At 37.6% G+C, this 20147-nt stretch overlaps 1 protein-coding gene across 1 annotated transcript in view; it reads right to left on the reverse strand.

The window, feature by feature from the left end:
• The window catches only part of CADPS (calcium dependent secretion activator), a 478898-nt gene that overhangs the window by 108351 nt on the left and 350400 nt on the right, over positions 1-20147 (reverse strand). The window contains 4 exon segments of the mRNA XM_036030984.1: positions 3005-3022; positions 6285-6408; positions 6822-6885; positions 8298-8399. Of these exon segments, the coding sequence (XP_035886877.1) occupies positions 3005-3022; positions 6285-6408; positions 6822-6885; positions 8298-8399 (308 nt within the window).

Raw genomic sequence — 20147 nt, forward strand, 5'->3', positions numbered from 1 at the left:
CTGGAGATAGGGAAAGCTGCTGAAACACAGCACTAGAGATTTTCCTTGGAAATCCTTTGGATGGATTTATCCTACTTTAGAAGGTTTCAGTCAACTGGGGAGAAAAAAGTCTTCAGTTCTTTGGTAATCCCAGGGAGCCTCAACAACACTCAGGAAGACTTCACAATGGAAAGATTTCAGCAATGATCTGTTCCCAGAAAGGACTGCTCTGTTTTTTGGTAGTTTTTCTGATTAAAAGTTGTTGGTGTTTTTGAATTTATCCATTCAATGAATGGATATTACCCAATTGCCCACCACATCAGCTGGAAAGGCTATATTTATGAAAGAGACAAAAAGAAGTAAAAAGCATGGTGCTTAAATTTAGAAAGATCTGTCAAATCCTGCTTGAGAAATTCACTTATCTTCTCCAAATGTCAGCTCCCTTATCTGTAAAAGGGGTAAAGATTGAATTAGATCCTCCATATAAAGTCTTTAGCACAGTGCCTTGACCCATAGGTGGGTTGGCTGGCCATCTCCCTATCCCTAGAATATCTATCTATCTATCTATCTATCTATCTATCTTGCAAACATTTGGTGTGTTTGAAAGAAAATTATTTTATTTCAAGTTTCAGCAGAATTTTTATGATGCTTGGAAAATCATACAAGTATTTAATCAAGAATGGAGGCAAAACAGCAATGGTAATGTCTTCTCAAAGCTTGGTGGGGTCACAACATGTGATGGTTTAAATGGAAATGTATTTATAATGAATTTATGTGCAGGAGTCACTTTTCTTTTATAGAATAGAAGCCTTTTACTTTTTAGAGATACTGTAATTAAACTGAACATTTAATTTCTAATAATACCACCATACAGAAAGCATAAGTCCACTAAAATGCCATCTGCAGAGCCCCATAGCCTCTCCAAGCACAGCTTGAGCAAAGCACTCCATAGCTGTCCACATTCCATCTCAGTTTTCACATGTAACTCCAGCTGTGCCCTGCCACCTTCATGCAGATGGTTTTGAATACCCATCCATGTATTAGTGCTTAGTTCCCTCTCAGGAGATTGAAAATGGAGAGGGAGGACAAGATAAAAGATGAAAAGGTCAGAAAAGAAATAATTATGATTATGGTTGTGACTGAGATTTGTTTTGCTTAGAAGAAGCCTCAGATGTACCAGGCTTCAAACTCATCTCTGCTTTGACATTAAGTTTTAGGTCCAGTTTTACTCTATTCCTCTTTCTGAGTCCTTTCTCTCCATCAATGCCACTATGATTTTCGTGGAATGCAAATCACCAAGTCATCCTATTACTTAGAGCCTTTAATTAAAGAGACTTTTTAAATCAGCCTTTGGAAGTGAGACCTGTAGAGTTTTTCCTTAGAAAAATCCATATGCCTGTTAAAGTTGGTGCGGATTCCAGATTAAGAAATTTTGGACCATAAGACACAGCCTGAACTCTATGTTATTAAGGCTTATAAAGGGTTTCGAGATCTTCCCTCCTGCTTACATTGCCATCATCAGCACCCATTGCCGCCATCATTTCATTCATTTGCAGCCACACTGACTTTCAGAATAATTAAGAGTGTTGCCTCTGCCTGGGCTCAGATTCTGGCTCTACCCTTATTCTTCTAAGAGTGTGTTAATTAACCTCTCTGTAACCCACTTTGCTGTTCCCCAAAATGGGAATAATAGTAGTATCTACCTCATAAGGGGTTTTGAGGATTAAATAAATCAATAAATATAAAACACTTAATAGTCATAGCTCATACATAAGCTATGTACCATTGAATAAGCTTATACATTGAATAAGCATAGCTATTTTTATTAGCTATATGGTTTTACATATTTGCACATATTACTCTCTTTATTCAGGATGTCTTTCTACTTTCCAATCACAGGTCTCTTCCACTGATTCTAATTCATCTTTCAAGATGCAGTTCAACCTTTCCACTCTTGTGAAGATTTTTGAGGCTTTCTGACAATGTCCTCTTATGAATAATTCTACCAATTGGTGCTGCCACCTACTTAATTTGTAAATAGACACTGTACCCATTTGCACATGGACACTTCATAAGGTTAACAGCTGTTTTCCTGCTGTTTACTTAGTCTCTGATTTTCACCACTGTACTTGGCACATGGTGGGCTCCCACTAAACAGTTGTTGAATGAATGAATGAATGAATGAATGAATACCTTCCCTTACAGTGACAGAAAAGCTTATGTCTTGAACATAGGTTTGCAAGTCTTCAAATACTTATTTCCAACCTAGTGCTTGCATGTACTCAAAAATGCTTTCTGAATTGATCTGAAATATGTTCAACTTTGATTAAATGAAATATGTTTAACTTCAATTAAATTACAATTCTCTTTTATAATCCTTTAGACCTTAAAAGTAATAGTTAATACTGTACTTTCATTTATTAGAGCTTTCCTCACAATATGCTCAGAAGTCTTTGGACTAATCAAGAAGAAAACATCCAAAGGTAGAGGACTTTCTAAGAGCTTTTCTCTCAGGAAGCTTCCAGCAACAGCCTCTGTGCAGCCACCCTGCCTGCACCCAGCTTCATCACATGATACACACAGGAACAACACAAACATAAGTTCTCTCTATCTTGGCTGATAAACATTCATCAAAGAACACAAACTTCTCATCAGGGTAGAAAACAGAAAAAAAGTGAAAAACAAAAAGGAAGATTAGTTTGATTCAGTAACTGTTTTTTAAAAGCACATCAGGCCAAATCACTGGAATCCTGAAACCAAGGATGAAATGAAGTTCCATAGCAAACCAGAGTTCTGTTCCTCCAAAGCTTATGCTTTATAGAAATTCTGCTTTATAAAGGTCAATGTCTAATGGGCATGAGGGATATTTAGACAGCACAAATTAACTCCTTAAGTATTATTGCAACTCCACACCAGTCTTTGGGAGTACATACTTTAAGGAGCCATTAAAAAACAAAAACAAAAACAAAAACTAAATATAACTCAACAATCCTGAAAGTTTATAATGCATATACAATTGGTTCACCTGCATCCTTTTGATTCTCTATTTGAAAGAGAGAGCACAACAAGGAGAGAAGAGAAAGAGAAACAAGAACACATATGCAGGATTAATGAGCAAATGGACCAAAATGCCCCCCACTTATGTGTGATACATGATATTGGAAGAAAAGATTGCCCTTGGGCTCCCACTGCCCCGAAGTATGGGGGCCAGCATAAAAAGGCTCCTTCACAGAGGTGGAAAATGCTGCACAAATAGAAAATTAGTAAAATTATGTTTAATGTGAAATCAAGCTATGAAACATACATGAACTCTCCAAATGACAATTAAGTCATATGTTCTAGCCAAAGCTTAGTGGACAAGCACAAGTCAAAACCTCCAGCGAGAACAAGGAAAAGCTTCCCAGCTTGAGAGAGAACAGACAGGAGGCATATAAGATCTAATTTTCACAGAGAATGGACCACCTCATATGATATACCCATAATAGTTTGACATGTTAAACATGGAAAAGAAGGCATGATTTTGCCCCAGCAGTCCTTTATCTGACACCTAACACATTGCTCCCAGCCTAGATGCTACCTTTTGATTGTGTACCAGTGACAAGCACTTTACAAATTGGGGTTACACACAAGCAAAGTAAAAATGCATTCAGGTCACAGACAGAGAATAACTAAAAAACTTACAGACAAATCTGAGTTTATCACAAACAAATGGCTTAATTGTCTAACCTGTGACTGGACTTCTTACACTGGGTTTCACAGACAGAATCAACAGACAAGCCAATGCTAAACAACTTGAAGCAAGGAGAGTGAGTTGATTTGGATCTGGATTTTCTTGAAATAATGAAAACAGAAAGAGTGAAGACAGCGTGGCGAGGAGGTGGTAGGTACTCACGAATGGTTAAATCCATCACTTGGGAGGCCAAGCAGAAGACAGGATGCTCATACATTTCTCTCTTTTTCCCTATAAAAGAGGATTTGGGCATGCAAGAGGCTTAGGTCAGAGGTAAAGAGGTTAAAGGTCATAGGTTAGAGGAAAACGTTACATTAGCTCAAGGGAAAATAGCCACAGAATATTTTGGGATAAACACAGGATAAAAGAAAAAGGAGTTTTCAAAATTGGAGATCTACTGGATTAACCATTCAGCATGCCGTGAGTCACGAGAGAGATTGTGACCATGACTTTATACGTCTCTTTAGAATTGTTTGCAGGAATACAATGACCAAAAACATCATGAGTAAAGGGAAACAGAATTTCATTGGTTTAAGGCTCCAAGATACTAAGGATTTCAGACTTTAGTATCTAAGGCTCTTGAGGTATTTCTTCATAAACATAGTCTCCAGCAATGTTACTACAAGTTTTTTACAAAATTCTCTGGGAACTAAGCTGTTAATGCTCACAGAGGGACTCAAATGTAAAAATGAAAGGTTTCTTTTCTGAGTATAGGATCGGAACCTTATAAAAGAAAGTTGTCTGGCAGTCATATCTTTACAGCTGCAATGTCTCAGCCTACAGTGGACTATGTTCATGAAAGAAAACCTGATACATGCAGCCAGAGGATGTTGGGTTGTCTGAATTAACAATCCCAGCATGCTTTGAAATTGGTGTCACAGCCACTTTTGCAGAGGTGATGTCAAAAAGTGACTGAGCCAATCACGAACAAGGAAGGAGAGAAGCAAAGAGAGCAGGTAGTGTGGAATGAGGTACTTCTCTGAAAAGAGAGTTGGAAAAAAAGATTGGTTTCTTCAAAGAATCCCCAGACCTAAAAGTCACAGTGCAAAAGATAGTTAACACAACCAAGAAGAATTGAGGCACAAAAGGAAATTACAGACCAGCTGATCTACTTTGGAAATGAATGCATTTTTACTTACAGATCTTTAAGTTTGTTTTTGGATATACTTATCTGAAAGAAGAGAGTGGATCTTACCAAAGACTAGTAATAGCTAGACCAAGACCTATGAGTCAGCAGCCATGGCAACCAAACATTTCTTCTTTCCATCCCATTTCTGTCCTTGCCTAGAATTACTGGGTTCCTGGTTGACATTACCAAATAAAACCAATCATTATGTCCTGGGAAGGTAAGTGCTGAAACAATTATTTGCTAATAAAGCTCTTTTAATGATTTTCTTGTCCTTCTATTTTTGTCACTCATTACCAAGTCAGGAGTTGATAAACATCCTTTTAGTGCCCAATTCTTAAGTGTTTCTCCCTGGATGCATAACAATGAATTCATTACCACTGGTACACAATTTGCATTGTCAGACAGACAAAATTGAGAGAGGGAGACATGTAAGGTAGAGAACACTGTGAACTTGACATGATCTTAACCTAATTCTCTAGGAAAATAAGGGCTTTGGCAGGGTAAGTGATGCATTTTGGTCGGTTAGGTCTTTATTTTCCCCCCAGTAATGTCCTGAAGGCAGATGATGGGCATTTGCTGGTGTTTTGCATGTGAGAGAACATCAGATTCCAGAATGCGGACACACTGAGTTTTGCACACAGAACTTCCACATTTATACACTTACACCACTGGTCAAGTTGGGTGTGGTTTTCAAATCACCCTATAGCAGCCAACAGGGTAACAATGAAAAATGATTAATACCTTTGCAGATGTATAGGTCCCAAAGAACCATATTTTATCAAGAAAAGTTTACTCAAAGTGACTTCTGGGTGACTACTTGGTCATCAGTGACTGCTTCCCTAAAACTTGAGAGGGCAGTAGTAATGACCATCCTAAGTCTAGTGTTCTAGTAATGAGTGAGATTGAAAGCAAACCAGGAGCCATCAGAGAGTGCTGGACATTAACTTGCCATCAAGTTTGAAATGCTACCAAAGACAACCCCTTGAAAGTTCAAGGGGCAAGAAAAAGTTAAGCAAAATCTTGATGTTGCTTTATTCAATTCTTCTTTTACTTACAATGCTATCAACAGTTGACAACAAACTGCTTTGCTTTCCTCTATTTAAAAAAGGTGGCAATCCTATAGAACTCTTTACTAATCAGACATGAGCCAGAGAGCAAACCTGGGGCCAACACAGAATTTCAGAAGGACCTTAGTTATCTGATAACATTCCATGTTCAATATTCTTCCCTTAGAAAGACTGATTCCTGAGTCCCTGCTCTTTAATTCACTTATTTGGCTACATCCAAGGAAGGTTTCACATTTTCACATTTTGAGTGCTTTCAAGTTTCTGCTTAACACACTCAGATGGACCACTATTTCCTGGAACCCATCAGAATAGAGAGATACTTCCCCAGGGGGGCATACAAAATTTTAAATTAAAAACTGGGGGCAGAAGGGAGCCTTACCTTCAATTTTGGCATACTCTGATAGCCGAGAGTAGTTGACTAAAGCAGCCTGCTCTAGACATTTACGGATGACTGTTTTTACCTCCTCTTGTGGCACTGGGGTAACAATATCTTTCATCAAAACCTTAAGGTGGAAGAAAAGGTTATTAAAATGGTTCAGCTAAATACGTTACTCATTTATACTTCTTACAGAGTTCAAGGCTCAAATTAGTTGTGAATGCCTCCTTGTGATTTAATACTGATCAAGTTCCATCAATAGAAAAAACACAGAATTGCAATGCACAGTTAGGATGGCAAAGCTTGTCCAGGAATCAGAGAAGAACAAGGAGGATATCTTCAACATATCCAACTATTTGGGAGTCTGGAGATAAAAAACCTAAAATTTTGGGCAATTTTCTCACACTTATTCTGGTATTTGATGAGTGGTAAACAAAATCCCACAAAATTACAAAATTAGGTTATTCAACCACAGTCTTTCATTACAATTATGTTCATGCCTCTGTGTATCTGTAATCTGTCTTTTAGTTTTATTCTTACCCTTTCCAGGAGTGAAAGGGTAGCTTTCAAAGCACCTTCAGGTCGACCAAATGGAAAGCAATACCTAAAAAAGAGAAAATTCTTCAGGTTATGTAATTTATTACATTTTAGCATGAAATATACTGAAATTTGATTCCTGTGGAATTTTTTTCTGAGAAACAGCAAATCTTTTTATTTTGTCACATTGTGTTATGTTAATATGAATTCACACCATATATGTGTGTATATAATGTATATATGTGTATGTGTGAAAAGAAAGACTATAAAGAGAGACTCTGCAAACGTCTGCAACAGAAAAGAATATTTAGAGTGATAACAAGATTCTGTTTAGATTTCTATTGTGAAGGAGAACCATTGGTTAGCTCAAAGGAGACTGTAAATATTATTATAGAGACCACAATTAAAAACATTAGTTGAAAGAGGGTAAAATTCATGTACACTTACTTAAATCCCTAACGGATAAATATGAGAAATAAAGAAGGGTATTTTGGGAAAAGTCATGATTCTGCAAATTGTCCTTCTTTGATTTTTTCAAGTTGTTATTGGATTGTTCATTATTGGCAATGCATCTTGCATATAGTGTATGATCAATACAGATTTATCCAGGAGGATTTGCATGGCATAGATAGAACTGAGTTCCACTGACTTTCAGGCTGTCACCAGTCTTTTGGAACACTGTTTCTCATGGTTCAAAGGGACAAGCATGGGCTACTTACACTCAGACTGGCCTGGAGCAAATTCTAGAACCTCTCTCAGTCTCAGTTTACTTGTTGTTTAATTGAGGAATAGAATAACTACCTTACAAAACTGTTCTGGGAATAAAAAATAATGAGATGTTAGTCCAGCTCCTGTATCTGGAAGTGTTTGATACAAAGGTCCTATTTATTATGCCATTACAAGCCCTCTTATTATTTTTGAATTACTATTTCAGGCTTCTGGCCCAGAACCACAAATGCAGCATTAGAAATGTCTAATTTGTTCCAAGGAGAAGTGGACTATGTGGTACAAGGTTCAAGTGTCAAACCTGTTTGATATCTTGAGTGTGTGGAGAAGAGTCAACCTGCCAAGGCTCATCCAAGTTTCTTTCTCTGAGTACCCAGCTCATCCTGTTCTCAGGAGAAGGTGGAGGTTCTCTTATGGGTACCACTGACTTCCCTCCCTGTTCATATGATGTTTTCACAGGATTTTTCATTGTTTCATTTAGGAACCCTGAAGAAGCTTCAAATTCAACTTTTCAATAGATGAAAAAAAATGAAATTGACGACAAAGGTCAACCTGCACAAGGAGGGCTTTGTTCCTTTAGTGGAAATAAAATAAACTTGAGGTTTCAAAGTCTCTGAGCTATTGTGGAATCCAGTCTTTTCTATTTGGTTATTTCTAAATAGCCAGTGTGTACCTGATTAACTTACAGTTTCAGAAAATTAAGCCCTCCCCAGTGTCACCCTCCTAATAAGACCCTCAACCCCAAATCCTTACCTAAAATGTGTAATCTGATTTTCCAACAGAACTCGGAGTCTCTCTTTGATTTCTTCAAAACGTTCCTTTTCTTCAACAGTTACAGTTCCAATTCCATCAGGCCTGAAGGAAGACATGTCATGGAGTGACGGGAACCTCATATGCTGATACCATCAAATCAAATCTCTAGCAGGAGGAAACTGTCCATTTTAGAAGAACACCGGCAATGATAGATGTGACCTTAGGAGAAGTTCTGCTTTTCAGAGCTGGCTGCTAAAGTGAATGGTGTATTTTGGGGTTATCATTTGGAGACATTTGCAAAACTGTCCTTCATTTATTGTGAAATGGTACAATGTAAAAACTAGTGGCTTGGAGGTTTAGCTTTTAGGTCTGTTTGTCTCACAGTTTCTTGAAATTTTGAACTACTTGCCAACATTTTTAAAATTAGGAAAGTTTTACAATACAATTCTCTTGAAATTTTGGAACAACTAACATGCATTGGTGAGTGCAATTAATAGCTAGCTTCTTCCTTAGGCACTCACCCAGTCCACAGCTCTAATTTGCATTACCTGTCTCTTATAGCCAATTAGGTTTGGAACCTCTGAATTATGCATACAAATGCCTTTGAAAACTAGATGCTTTATAAGTGCCTGTCTTTCCCAAAGTTAAATGTCCTTAAGTGACTAAAGTTCTAGCTTATAATTATAGACATTTAGATTAATTTGAGCACTCATGTATTACTTGAAGAACAAATTACAAGACACTGTAAAAATTGCCAGACATTGATAAAAGACATTGAAAAAGATACCCACACAAACAAAAAGATATCCTATGTTCATAGCTTGGAATAATTAATATTGTTAAAATATCTTTACTACTCAAAGCCATCTAGAGATGCAATGTAATCCCTATCAAAAATCCAATTGTATTTTTTACAGACATAAAGAGAAAAATGATCCTAAAATTTGTATGGAACCACAAAAGACCTAAATAGTCAAAGTAATCCTGAGAAAGAACAAAGTTGGAGGCAGCCCAATTACTGATTTCAAACTTCATTACAAAGGTATAATCAAAACAATATGGTACTGGCATAATAAACAGATATGTAGGCCAATGAAACAGAATTGAGAACCTAGAAATAGACCTTCACATATCAACTAATATTTGATAAAGAAGCCAAGAATACTCAATGAGGAGAGGATAGTCTCTTTGGTGAATGGTGATGGGAAAACTGAATATTTACATGCAAAAAAATGAAATCAACTCCTATCCTACACCACTCACAAAACTGAACTTGAAATGGATTAGAGACTTCAATGTAAGGTGTGAAACTGTAAAAATCCTGGAAGAAAACAGGATAGTAGCCTTTTGACATTGGTCTTGGCAATATAATTTCTTTTAGATAGTACACCAAAATCACAAGCAACAAAAGCAAAAATACACAAGTGGAATTATATCAAATGAAAAATTTTCTGTATAGCAAAGTGAAAAGGCAACCTATGTAATGGAAAAAAAACATTTCTAAACCATCTATCTGATAAGAGGTTAATATCCAAAATATAGAAAGAACCCATAAAACTTAATAGCAAAACCCCAATCAGATGAAAAATTGGTCAGAGAACTTGAATAGACACTTATTAAAAAAATACATACAAATGACCAAAAAGCACATGAAAAGATGCACAACATCATTAATCATCAGGGAAATGCAAATCAAAACCACAATGAGATATAATCTTACACCTGTTATAAAAAAGTCAAGAGATAATAAGTGTTGGTGAGACTATGGAGAAAAGGAAATGCTTATGCACCATTGATAGTGATGCCATTTGGTGCAGCCACCATGGAAAACAGTGTGGAAGATCCTCAAAAAATGAAAAAATTAGAACTACCATATGATCTAGCAATCCTATTTTGTGCATATATCTGAAGGAAAGGAAATCACTATCTTGAAAATATATCTGCACCCAATGTTCACCATAGCATTACTTACAATAGCCAAGACATGGAAATAACCTAAGTGTCCTCTAATAGATAAATGGGAAAAGGAAATGTTTATATATATACATATATATTTATAAAGGAAATGTTGATATGATATATATAAAATCTGATATATATCACATAAAACAAATGAAATGTGTGTGTGTAAAACAAAGGGAAAAGGAAATGTAAGAAATATACAATATGAAATATTCTGCCATAGAAAAGAAGGAAATCCTGTCTTTTACAACAATATAAATAGATTTTGATGCTAACTAAATGCATTATGTTAAGTGAAATGTCAGACAGAAAAAAATAAAGATTGTATGTTATCACTTACATGCAGAATCTGCAAAAGTCTAACTCAGAGAAATAGAGAGTAGAATGGTAGTGGCCAGGGCCTGAGGGGTGGGGGAAATGAGGAGGTATTAAACAAAGGATACCAACTTCCAGCTGAAGAGGACCAATTTCTAGGGAGCTAAAGCACAGCATGATGACTCTAGTGAATAATACTGTATTATATACCTCAAAGTTGTTAAGAGAGAAGATATTAAATGTTCTCACCACATACACAAAAAATGGTAATTATGTATGGGGATGTAGGTGTTAACTAATCTTACTGTGAAAATCACTTCACAAGATGTATGTATCAGATCATCACATTGTATACCTTAAATTTACATATGTTGCTTGACAATACCTCATTAAAACTAAAAACAAAGAAAAAAACACATATGATATTTTTCAATCTTAGCAAAATATTGCTCATTTTAATACATGGGACTCTAGCATAAATAAGTGAATTTCAGTTTAATCACAGTATTCCCATGTTTCTAAATCACCATTAGGGCCACACACATTTTCTCTATTTGATTGGGACCATTTAAGTTGAAAATACAATGGGAGGCTGCATATTTATAGCCTGAATTTATCTGTGCCAAATTAGATGGAACATAATCTGACCCATTCAAAGACTTCAAATTCATAGATCCGTTTTGACTACTGACTGAACCAGTTTGTAGACTGGTACATCACCAGGAAACTTCTCTTGGAACATTCTTCAGTTTGCAAATGCAAGTCATCCTGACACCAAACAAATGGTCTTATTTATAGGCCTTCTCAAGGATGTAGCATAAGTTGGGAAAAATCCTATATACTAGAACAGTCTGACTACACAAAAGGCTTGGCAAATGATAGCAATGTACCTCCTATTAGGGGTTAATTGGTCAGCTTCCTTCTTTGAAATACTAAAATTGCCCCACTTGAAAAAATGAGAAAAAACTTCTATGAATGTGCTCTTATTTTCATTTTTTTTGAGAAATTACAAATGTTAATTGACAAAGTTTATTAATTTTTTAACATGAAATGTCCATAAATCTGTAGTTAAACCTTAGAATGAATTCATTGGCCCCTACAAAATATGTGACATTTTCATGTTTCTGTTATAATCTACAACTGCGTTTAGCTGTGGCTTTTGGAATTTGTTTATACAAAATTTAGCTTACAAATGCACTGAACACACCTTTACACAATTGGCATGTGCATGCATACACTTGAAATAAAGGAGCCATTTTAAGCATTTTATTTCTTAGTAAGGAATTAACCCAGAGAAAAATGCTTTTAAATATAATTTATAAGTTACAGAGGGGCTTAGGCATGGACACTATGTAATATGGGCAGCCCAGAGATGTCTGCTGCCATTATTAGGAAATAGGCCTCTCTGAAGAAAACCATTCATTCCTTACGTAATAAGTAAGTTATCTTTTTTAAAAGAGTTTATTCATTTATTTCTTGAGAGGGAAGGGAGGGAGAGAGAGAGAGAGAGAGAGAGAGAAACATCAATGTGCAGTTGCTGGGGGTCATGGCCTGCAACCCAGACATGTACCCTGACTGGGAATTCAACCTGTGACACTTTGGTTCACAGCCCTTCCTCAATCCACTGAGCTACACCAGCCAGGGCGTAAATAAGTTATCTTAAGACAATTAGGCAATTAAAGGGGAAATTTTAGGTTTGTGTTTGAGTTGATAAATTCTAAACATTTAGTGTTTAGAAGGCTGGCATTATCAGTTAATTCTCACTGCAAAGGGTATTATTACAAATGTAAAATTTGATTATGTTTCTTCCTTTTGCTCTGATGATTCACATTTGTAATTATTAAAGGTATCAGCTAGCACCTTCCATTTTCCTGACGGCCTTTCCTTTCTGAACACTGTTAATCTAACTATTCAAATAAGGAAACAACTAAAATTTATTTTTGTAATCTTTTCTTAAATTTGATTCTTAATTGTCTATGTTAGTGTGAATTATTTTATTTTAAAATAAATGTAACTAACTTATATTTATGTAAGGCACATAGTACAAAGTTCACCAAACCAAACCAAATGGAAACCAAAACCAAGCCTTGAAACAAAGATGATTTTTAAAAGATCAGGATTTTGAAAATGATTGCAAATATGTTTGCAATTGCCAGAATTGCTCTGAAATGGTAGTGGTAACAGGGGGTGTTATTTTACAAAATGAGGAAGAGACATACAGGATCACAGGTTGTAACTATATCAGTTGAAAAGCAAAAGTATCTGTTTTAATTTCACATAATTATTTCTGAAAATTCTATCAAACACCAACTTGGTTTTTGTGGACCCCTAAATTACCAACATTAATAACAGGTTAAGAAAGATTTCTACAGAACTACTAATCGAAAATTTCTGGTTCAATATTTTGGGGAGCACTGTTTTCACATAGGCAATAAAACCCTACCCCCAGGGCAGTGGTTCTCCAACCTGAGTGCTTTAGAATGACCCTGGGGCTTGCCATGACCCTGAGCTCTAGGCCTCACTCCAGAGCTTCTGATTCATTAAATTTGAGTCTGAGAATTTGCATTTCTAACAAGTTCTCTGATGCTCCTGGCTTGGAAACCACACTTTGAGAGCTGCTCTAGAGTAAGAAAATGTTTGGTGGCTGGTTCTTTCTGTGTCCAAAAGGGTATTTCTGATTCAGACTTCCCAATTTCCCTTGGACTGGAGTGAATTTAACTAGAGATCTCCAAGTACATGGTACTCTTGGAAAGCTATCAATACCTTCCAAATGGGCATTTGCACTTTTCCAAGGTTCCATTCCAAGGAATGCTGGTTGCAAAGTAAATAGAACTGTACAGGTGTCTCTTGGAAGCCATGCTTTTGTTGTTTTGTTGTTGCTTTCCTAGGAACATTTGGGGATGACTCTATGATTGTCATAAAACTGGTTCTGCGTCTTGTTCAACACTTTTAACTTACGGTGGTCACAAAGAATGGGAGAAGAAGAGAGATGAAGCTGGATTTTAAACTCTTAGCTAGTAAATCCCAGATGTGTCTTTGCCCAGAACATATGTCTAGGAGCTTGAATACTCCAGTCCTCTCATGTCCTGAAAACTTCTTGTTTTTTGGCTTACTGTTCATTGCCACTCCCTGAAAGTACCTGAATTTCCTCTGGAGAAATGACCTTGGCCACATTGTGGGTACCCTTGGGGGAAGGACACATTAAGGGACATATTCTCCTGCTGTTAATACTGAAGGTATTCCTACAGGCCAGTTGTTCCCTTTCATGGTCACTATAAACTGTACTCTGACCTAAGCTCAGCCAGATGTACACTCTTTGCTGGAATCTTCACACTGAGTAAATGATTCACGAATAGAAGATACAGGTAGAATTTGCTCATCTGGCAGCTGTGCCCTGACCAGACAGTCTTCACAGGTCAGTAGCTCTTAAGCTTTGGCTGTACTTTATAGAACCGTGTGTGTAACAAGTAGGATTGTTAGCATGCTTATTTAAGGGCATTTTCATGAATTCATAATGCAGTCTTCAGGCATATATCCATTTGGAGAGAGAGAATATATCATGTTTATAGTGCCTATTGTACCTTTAGAATCATGTGAGAGCTTTGAGAGGTCCCAGCCTAAGGCTCTGATTCAGTCTGTCTGCAGTGGGGTCTAGATACTGTCACATCTAAAGCTCCCCATGTGATTCTAACTCCCAGGTATGGGTTTAGAACCAGTGCTTTGGTCCTGTTTCCCACTTTTCTGCAGCTGCCTCAATTCCAGATCCCCCCTCCCAGTCCATGGGACTCCCAGCATTATCCTAATAAACTCCCCTTTGCTTAGATGACCCAGAGTTCATTTTTTTTTAAAGATTTTATCCATTTATTTTCAGAGAGGGAAGGGAGGGAGATAGAGAGAGAGAGAGAAACATCAATGTGTGGTTGCTGGGGGTCATGGCCTGCAACCCAGGCATGTGCCCTGGCTGGGAATCGAACCTGCGACACTTTGGTTCGCAGCCCGCACTCAATCCACTGAGCTACGTCAGCCAGGGCCAGAGTTCATTTTTGTTACTTATGTTGAACTGATGTATGTTCACCACACACATATTCCTCTCCTTTCCCAGGCTTCCAATTTAGTAGAAGTGCTGGTGCCTTTGAACTGAGGTTTAGACACACACAAACACACACACACACACGATGAAGAAATGTGGGCTTTTGTCTCTGGTTCCACCTAACTGCACACTGGCTAACAATTCTCTTCTTGTATATCATGATCCTGCAAAGTTGAGACAATACGCAGGTCGAATGCAGCCATTTTTGGAGCCCAGTGGCAGACGGGGAGCTCTCCCTCCCACCTGCAGGCCATCAGTGCAGCCAGAAGTGGGTCTCTCTGGCCACTGGAGACTATATTGCATGTGACACAGCCAGCATCTCTGGAATCCACCTTTCAAGTTTTCGGCAAACCATTTTCTCACTGTCCTTCACAAAGTTGACATTTTCGGCAGCATGATAGGAAAGATGTCATGTCAGCTGCTCTTCAAGTTCTTGTCATCGTGGTTAGCACCAGTTCTGTCATCTTCACTCTCCTCACAGTCTCCCATCTTGAGCCATGTCACAAATAATAATATATCTAGAGTTGTGTCTTTCTTTCTCTCTTCCTTTTCTCTTTTCTTTTCTTTTCTTTTCTTTTCTTTTCTTTTCTTTTCTTTTCTTTTCTTTTCTTTTCTTTTCTTTTCTTTTCTTTTCTTTCTCTCTCTCCTCCTCCCTCCCTCCTCCCTCCCTCCCTCCCTCCCTCCCTTCCTTCCTTCCTTCCTCTCTCTCATTTGGAAACTACCACAACCCAGCTTCCCATCCTTTAAGTTACTAGTTATGCAAACTGTTCTCCTTTCCCCTAAATGCTTCTGAGCTACAGTTGATTAATTAATGTCCATGTAGGATTAATCCAGTGTGATTAGGTACCAGATTTTTAATGTGAAACTTTATTTTGATATTTGAAATTAAGTATGGACAACCTAATGAAAGAAATCAAGCTGTATTGTGTCTTGTGAAAGAAACTTACCTTTTGGGGGTCAGTAAACTCTCTGTACACCCAGGTGGCACAGATTCCCAGCGTCTAATTATCCCACTAGCATAGTTCACATGATACTGGAAGCTAGGACACAAAGCCCTTGTTTGCAGGATCAGATATCTTTTCAAGATCAGGTTACTAAATTAATTCAAAGTTTACAATGGCTGATATGTTCTGATATTGCATCAAGTGCAGATTCCAGGTATTAAAAAAGTTTGAATTTAAAAAAAGGGAGAGAATACCTCTCTATACGTAGCTGGCTTTAAGCTCCAATCACTACCAACAAGGGGTAAAACTCCAGCTGAATTTGGAATATACTTTCTCTCCAAATGCAAATGTCCACATATGCCTGTGCAAGCACTGTAAACATGATATATTCTCTCTCTCCAAATGGAAGTATGCCTGAAGACTGCATTATGGATCCATGAAAATGTCCTTAAACAAGCAAGATAACAATCCTACTTGCTACGAAATTGTTCCAACCCAGAAACATGACAGCTTAAAGGGCCAGAGTGGGACAGAATATCTTACTAATGTATCTTTCAATGCTCCTTAAATAGAACATTTAGACCAAACATACTCTGTTAATCATTCTCCTTTTAACTGACTTCTCCTAGCAATTCTTTACCCTAACAAATTTTACAATGATACCTTTGAATTTACTCCTAACATAGAATATGTTACTTTGTCTCTGTTTAGTGGTTAATAACTACAAATTCAAGATAGCACCAAAGCATTACCGTTTCAAAAGGAAACATCTCTGCTTGCTCATCTGGATGGTTTGTATAATCTCCATGTTAATTATAAACGGTAATTAGAACTCTCACATCCCATGGTCACTGCTTCATTAGGAAAGCCCAGCCTTACCCTTTCTTCCTTCTTTCCCTCCAGCCCATGCCCTTTCTAATTATGCCCTGGTGCCCTGGGGCTCAGACATGCTGCTAAAACAAATATATCAAAGTGTTTGTATCACAAAGGGTAAGATAGGAAGCAACAACAAGCAGTTTCTACAATGTTACAAATGTGCACTGAAGCTTCTTGAGGTTAACAATGTGAAAAAGGAACCTGGAGATGGCAAAAATATACCAGTGAGGTCTTTTCTGAATTGTTTACTGTTTTTCTAAACATGTAGCTATAACTGACAATATCAGAATGTGTCTATTATAAGGATGGGAGTGATCAAGAAGTTCTTTTCCTACTGAACAATCTCAAATAATATGGATGCTATAGGCACAAGCACATTAGCAAAAGTGACCCAGACTAGGTCCAGGTACTGAATGAAGCAAGAACCCAACAGATGATTAGAAAAATGATATAAAATGTATGCACTTCATGAAAGCTTATATTTCTTTCCTGGAGAAGGACTAATTTTCAAAATTGATATTAGATAGATTTTTCTCTTTGAGGATTGGGGAAAAGATGAATTTCTTTGTTTTTAGACGAACATAGATAATTAGGCTTTAGATTCCTCCCTGAACTTCCAATGTGTAGACTTCTAAGTGGTCAGACCAGTAATACATGTGGCTTTCTGGGATCATATCTACTCTGAAAAGAGCATGACATCTAAAAATATGGCTTTTTTTTTTCACCAGTAAATTCAATGACCACAGGATGAGGACACACTGTTGGAATTTTATAAAAGAAATGTATATTACTTGAATATTTTTCATGAGTCAGAAAGATAGCACTGATGGGATAGATAATCCAGTACATTTTATAGGATTTTATGTCTGAGTTGGAAACTCTACTGATCTGGGGCAAATTTCCTTCAGGAAGAGAGTTACATTAAAAAGTAGAATGCAAGCTCTAAAGAAAATTTCTTCCAGTGATGCAAACTTTATTTGGAATGTGTTTGGACTTTTCCCCTTCTCTTACAAGTACATCCTATTAGGTGAAGCTGGTTCTTCAGAATTTAGAGAGTACAACTCAACCATGTGCAAGGCAGGCCAGCACCTGCTCAGACCTGCAAAGTCAATCAGCTGTGTGCTCCTGTCCATAATGCCTTGTGTCAGAGTGAAACATGAGGCCAAGAACTCGAGGGTCACTGTTACTCTCCCATCCACACCTGCTTCACTGAAGTGCTGTATTCAGAAGTCATTATAGAGCTATCCCTGCTACAGTCTTCTCTCTCTCTCTTTTGAGGAGGGAGAGTTAAGCCCCAGACATAATGTCATTATAAGTGTTTGTGTGTGATGGGAGAGGGAAGGAGGAAAGAAGGGAAGAAGGGGAGAAAGGTGAGATTGGAGTAAAAGGAAAAATAAAAATATGTAAAAATTTCTCATTTACTCCCAGGTAGGCATTCACAAAAATGAAATAAAAGAAACCATTATGTGACATGAATTGGGAATGAGAGACTAACACTGGAGGCAAGACCACAGTCAATAAGGCAATTGCTGTGGGCCAGGGAAGAGCAGATAAGGACCCAAACTCTGGTAGTGGCATTGAAGAGATGGAGAAATAGATGGACTTGAGAGAGTCTTAAGGGCATTGAAAGGGCATAATAACTGAATCCTTGTGATGTACTAAGTGAGAAGGAGAAAGGACAGATCCCAGGGTTCTGTCTTGGGCAATTGGGTAGGTGGAACCACTTGCTATCTTAGGGACCCTGTTGGAATAACAGGAAGAAACTGAGTTCTATCCGATTGTTCTGTCACTCAGATCTAACCCACAAAATTCACATGGTCTCTGCACACAAACAGCACCTTGGCTCCAAATACATCTCTCAGAAGAAGCCTTGGACACATTTTCGGAGATTTTTAGAACTCCTGCCCTCTTACATCTGCTTTCAGACTCATTAAACTACATAGCTTACTTTGGATCGGGGCTGCTGGCATTGTGGATTTGTTAATTGCTGATACAATGTACTTTCTACACAGGCCATATGTGAAGAGCAGCACTGGCATTCAAGAAATGTTAAATAATAATGTAAATGAGAAAAATTTTCCATCCCAGTATTAAAAGGGATCCAAGGAACATTGACGCAACTTGCAATCATAGGAGCTGTTTGATTGCCTTGTCACTGTGGGACAGTGACCAAAGTGATGCTAATCTAAATGTCATCTAGAAAGAATACTAAAAATATTGTGGCGAAAATTAAGTACTGCAACCTTAGGAGTCGATTTAAAAATTAGAAGATACAGCAATGTACATCTGTGGATTTTATGATCACCAAGAGCAACCAGCTAAACATACATTTCCCTTTTCCCTCTAGGAGAAAATGGGTTTAGTTTTAAAGAGCTGGTCCAAACTACCATTCCTCAGTCAGTGGTTCTTAAACATTGCTACCAATAGGAGTCACTTGAGGAAATTTAAAAAGCATGATGTTCAGGCCATATTCCAGATTAATCAAATCAGAACCTCTGCATGTGGGGCTAATGTGTCAGCATTTTTAGGCTCCCCAAGTCATTCAATGTACAGCCAACTTTGACAACCAAGGCCTTAAATCAATGGGCTCTGAAGACCAAGTGCCTTAGAATTACCTAGTAGGGACTGATTGAAAGTGCAGGGGCCTGGCTCCATCTAAGACTTGATGAATCAAATTTTTTTTTAGGATGGGACCTACTATTCTCCATGTGATTTATATGTAGACTAGAGTGTGAGAACCATTGCACAAGTTGATAATCAGTGGTGGCAGCTCTTCTGCCTTTACACACAGAACAAATCTCTGTAAAAGACACAAAAACCCAAGTAAAAAGGAGAACTTTCAATCTATTACCTGGGAGTTTGTTTTGTGGGGCTTTGTTTGCAGGGGGCTCTCCTGTTCATTGTAGAATATTTAGACACATCCCTAGTCTCTACCTCCTTCAGTGTAATAATAAAAAATGTCCCTAGACATTGCCAAATTTTCCAAGAGAAAAGATCACTCCTAGTCATGGGCAACCATTCTAAAAGATGCCAAATCTGTGGACAGTTCCATATCATCCAGTGCATGAAATGATAAAGACCAAACATCTTACTGATTGACCAGACATGTCTCTTGGATTAAATGTTCATGGTTCATATAGGCATAGTTTTTCACACAGATGTGACATGTGCTTCCAGAAAGGTGGGAGAAACTTGCGCATCAGCACTGGAGCACTCACTAATGGTTTCCAGTTGCAGCAGGGCAAAGCTCTGCCTCCGCCTTGGGGGCTGCCACATTATTAATGAATAAAAAGCCAGTAATTAGGTTAAGAAATTTGTTATCTAATCAGAAGCTGATCATGAGGGGACAATAGAAATGGGATTTATTGTTCAGTTAAAGCATTTAAAAGGCCATTTGTGTCCATGACTCCCGAATTCCTTCTTAATCTGGGTCAAACACTAGATAACATTTCTATAGGCAAATAGTGTTCATCCTGTTGAAAGAGGTTAGGAAAATGGTTTGTCAACACCAATGGCCATTGATCTTGTTCAAAGAGGATGCTCCCTTGTGTGATCTAGAATTTCAAGCACATTCTGGCTTTCTCCACCAGATCAACATTATCAGGAGAGCCAAATTGGTTTTGGGCATTTTTAGGACAAAAATGGAAAACTCTTTAATTAATT

The sequence above is a fragment of the Phyllostomus discolor genome, chromosome 7 (genome assembly GCF_004126475.2).
Source record: "Phyllostomus discolor isolate MPI-MPIP mPhyDis1 chromosome 7, mPhyDis1.pri.v3, whole genome shotgun sequence".
Classification (NCBI taxonomy): domain Eukaryota; kingdom Metazoa; phylum Chordata; class Mammalia; order Chiroptera; family Phyllostomidae; genus Phyllostomus; species Phyllostomus discolor.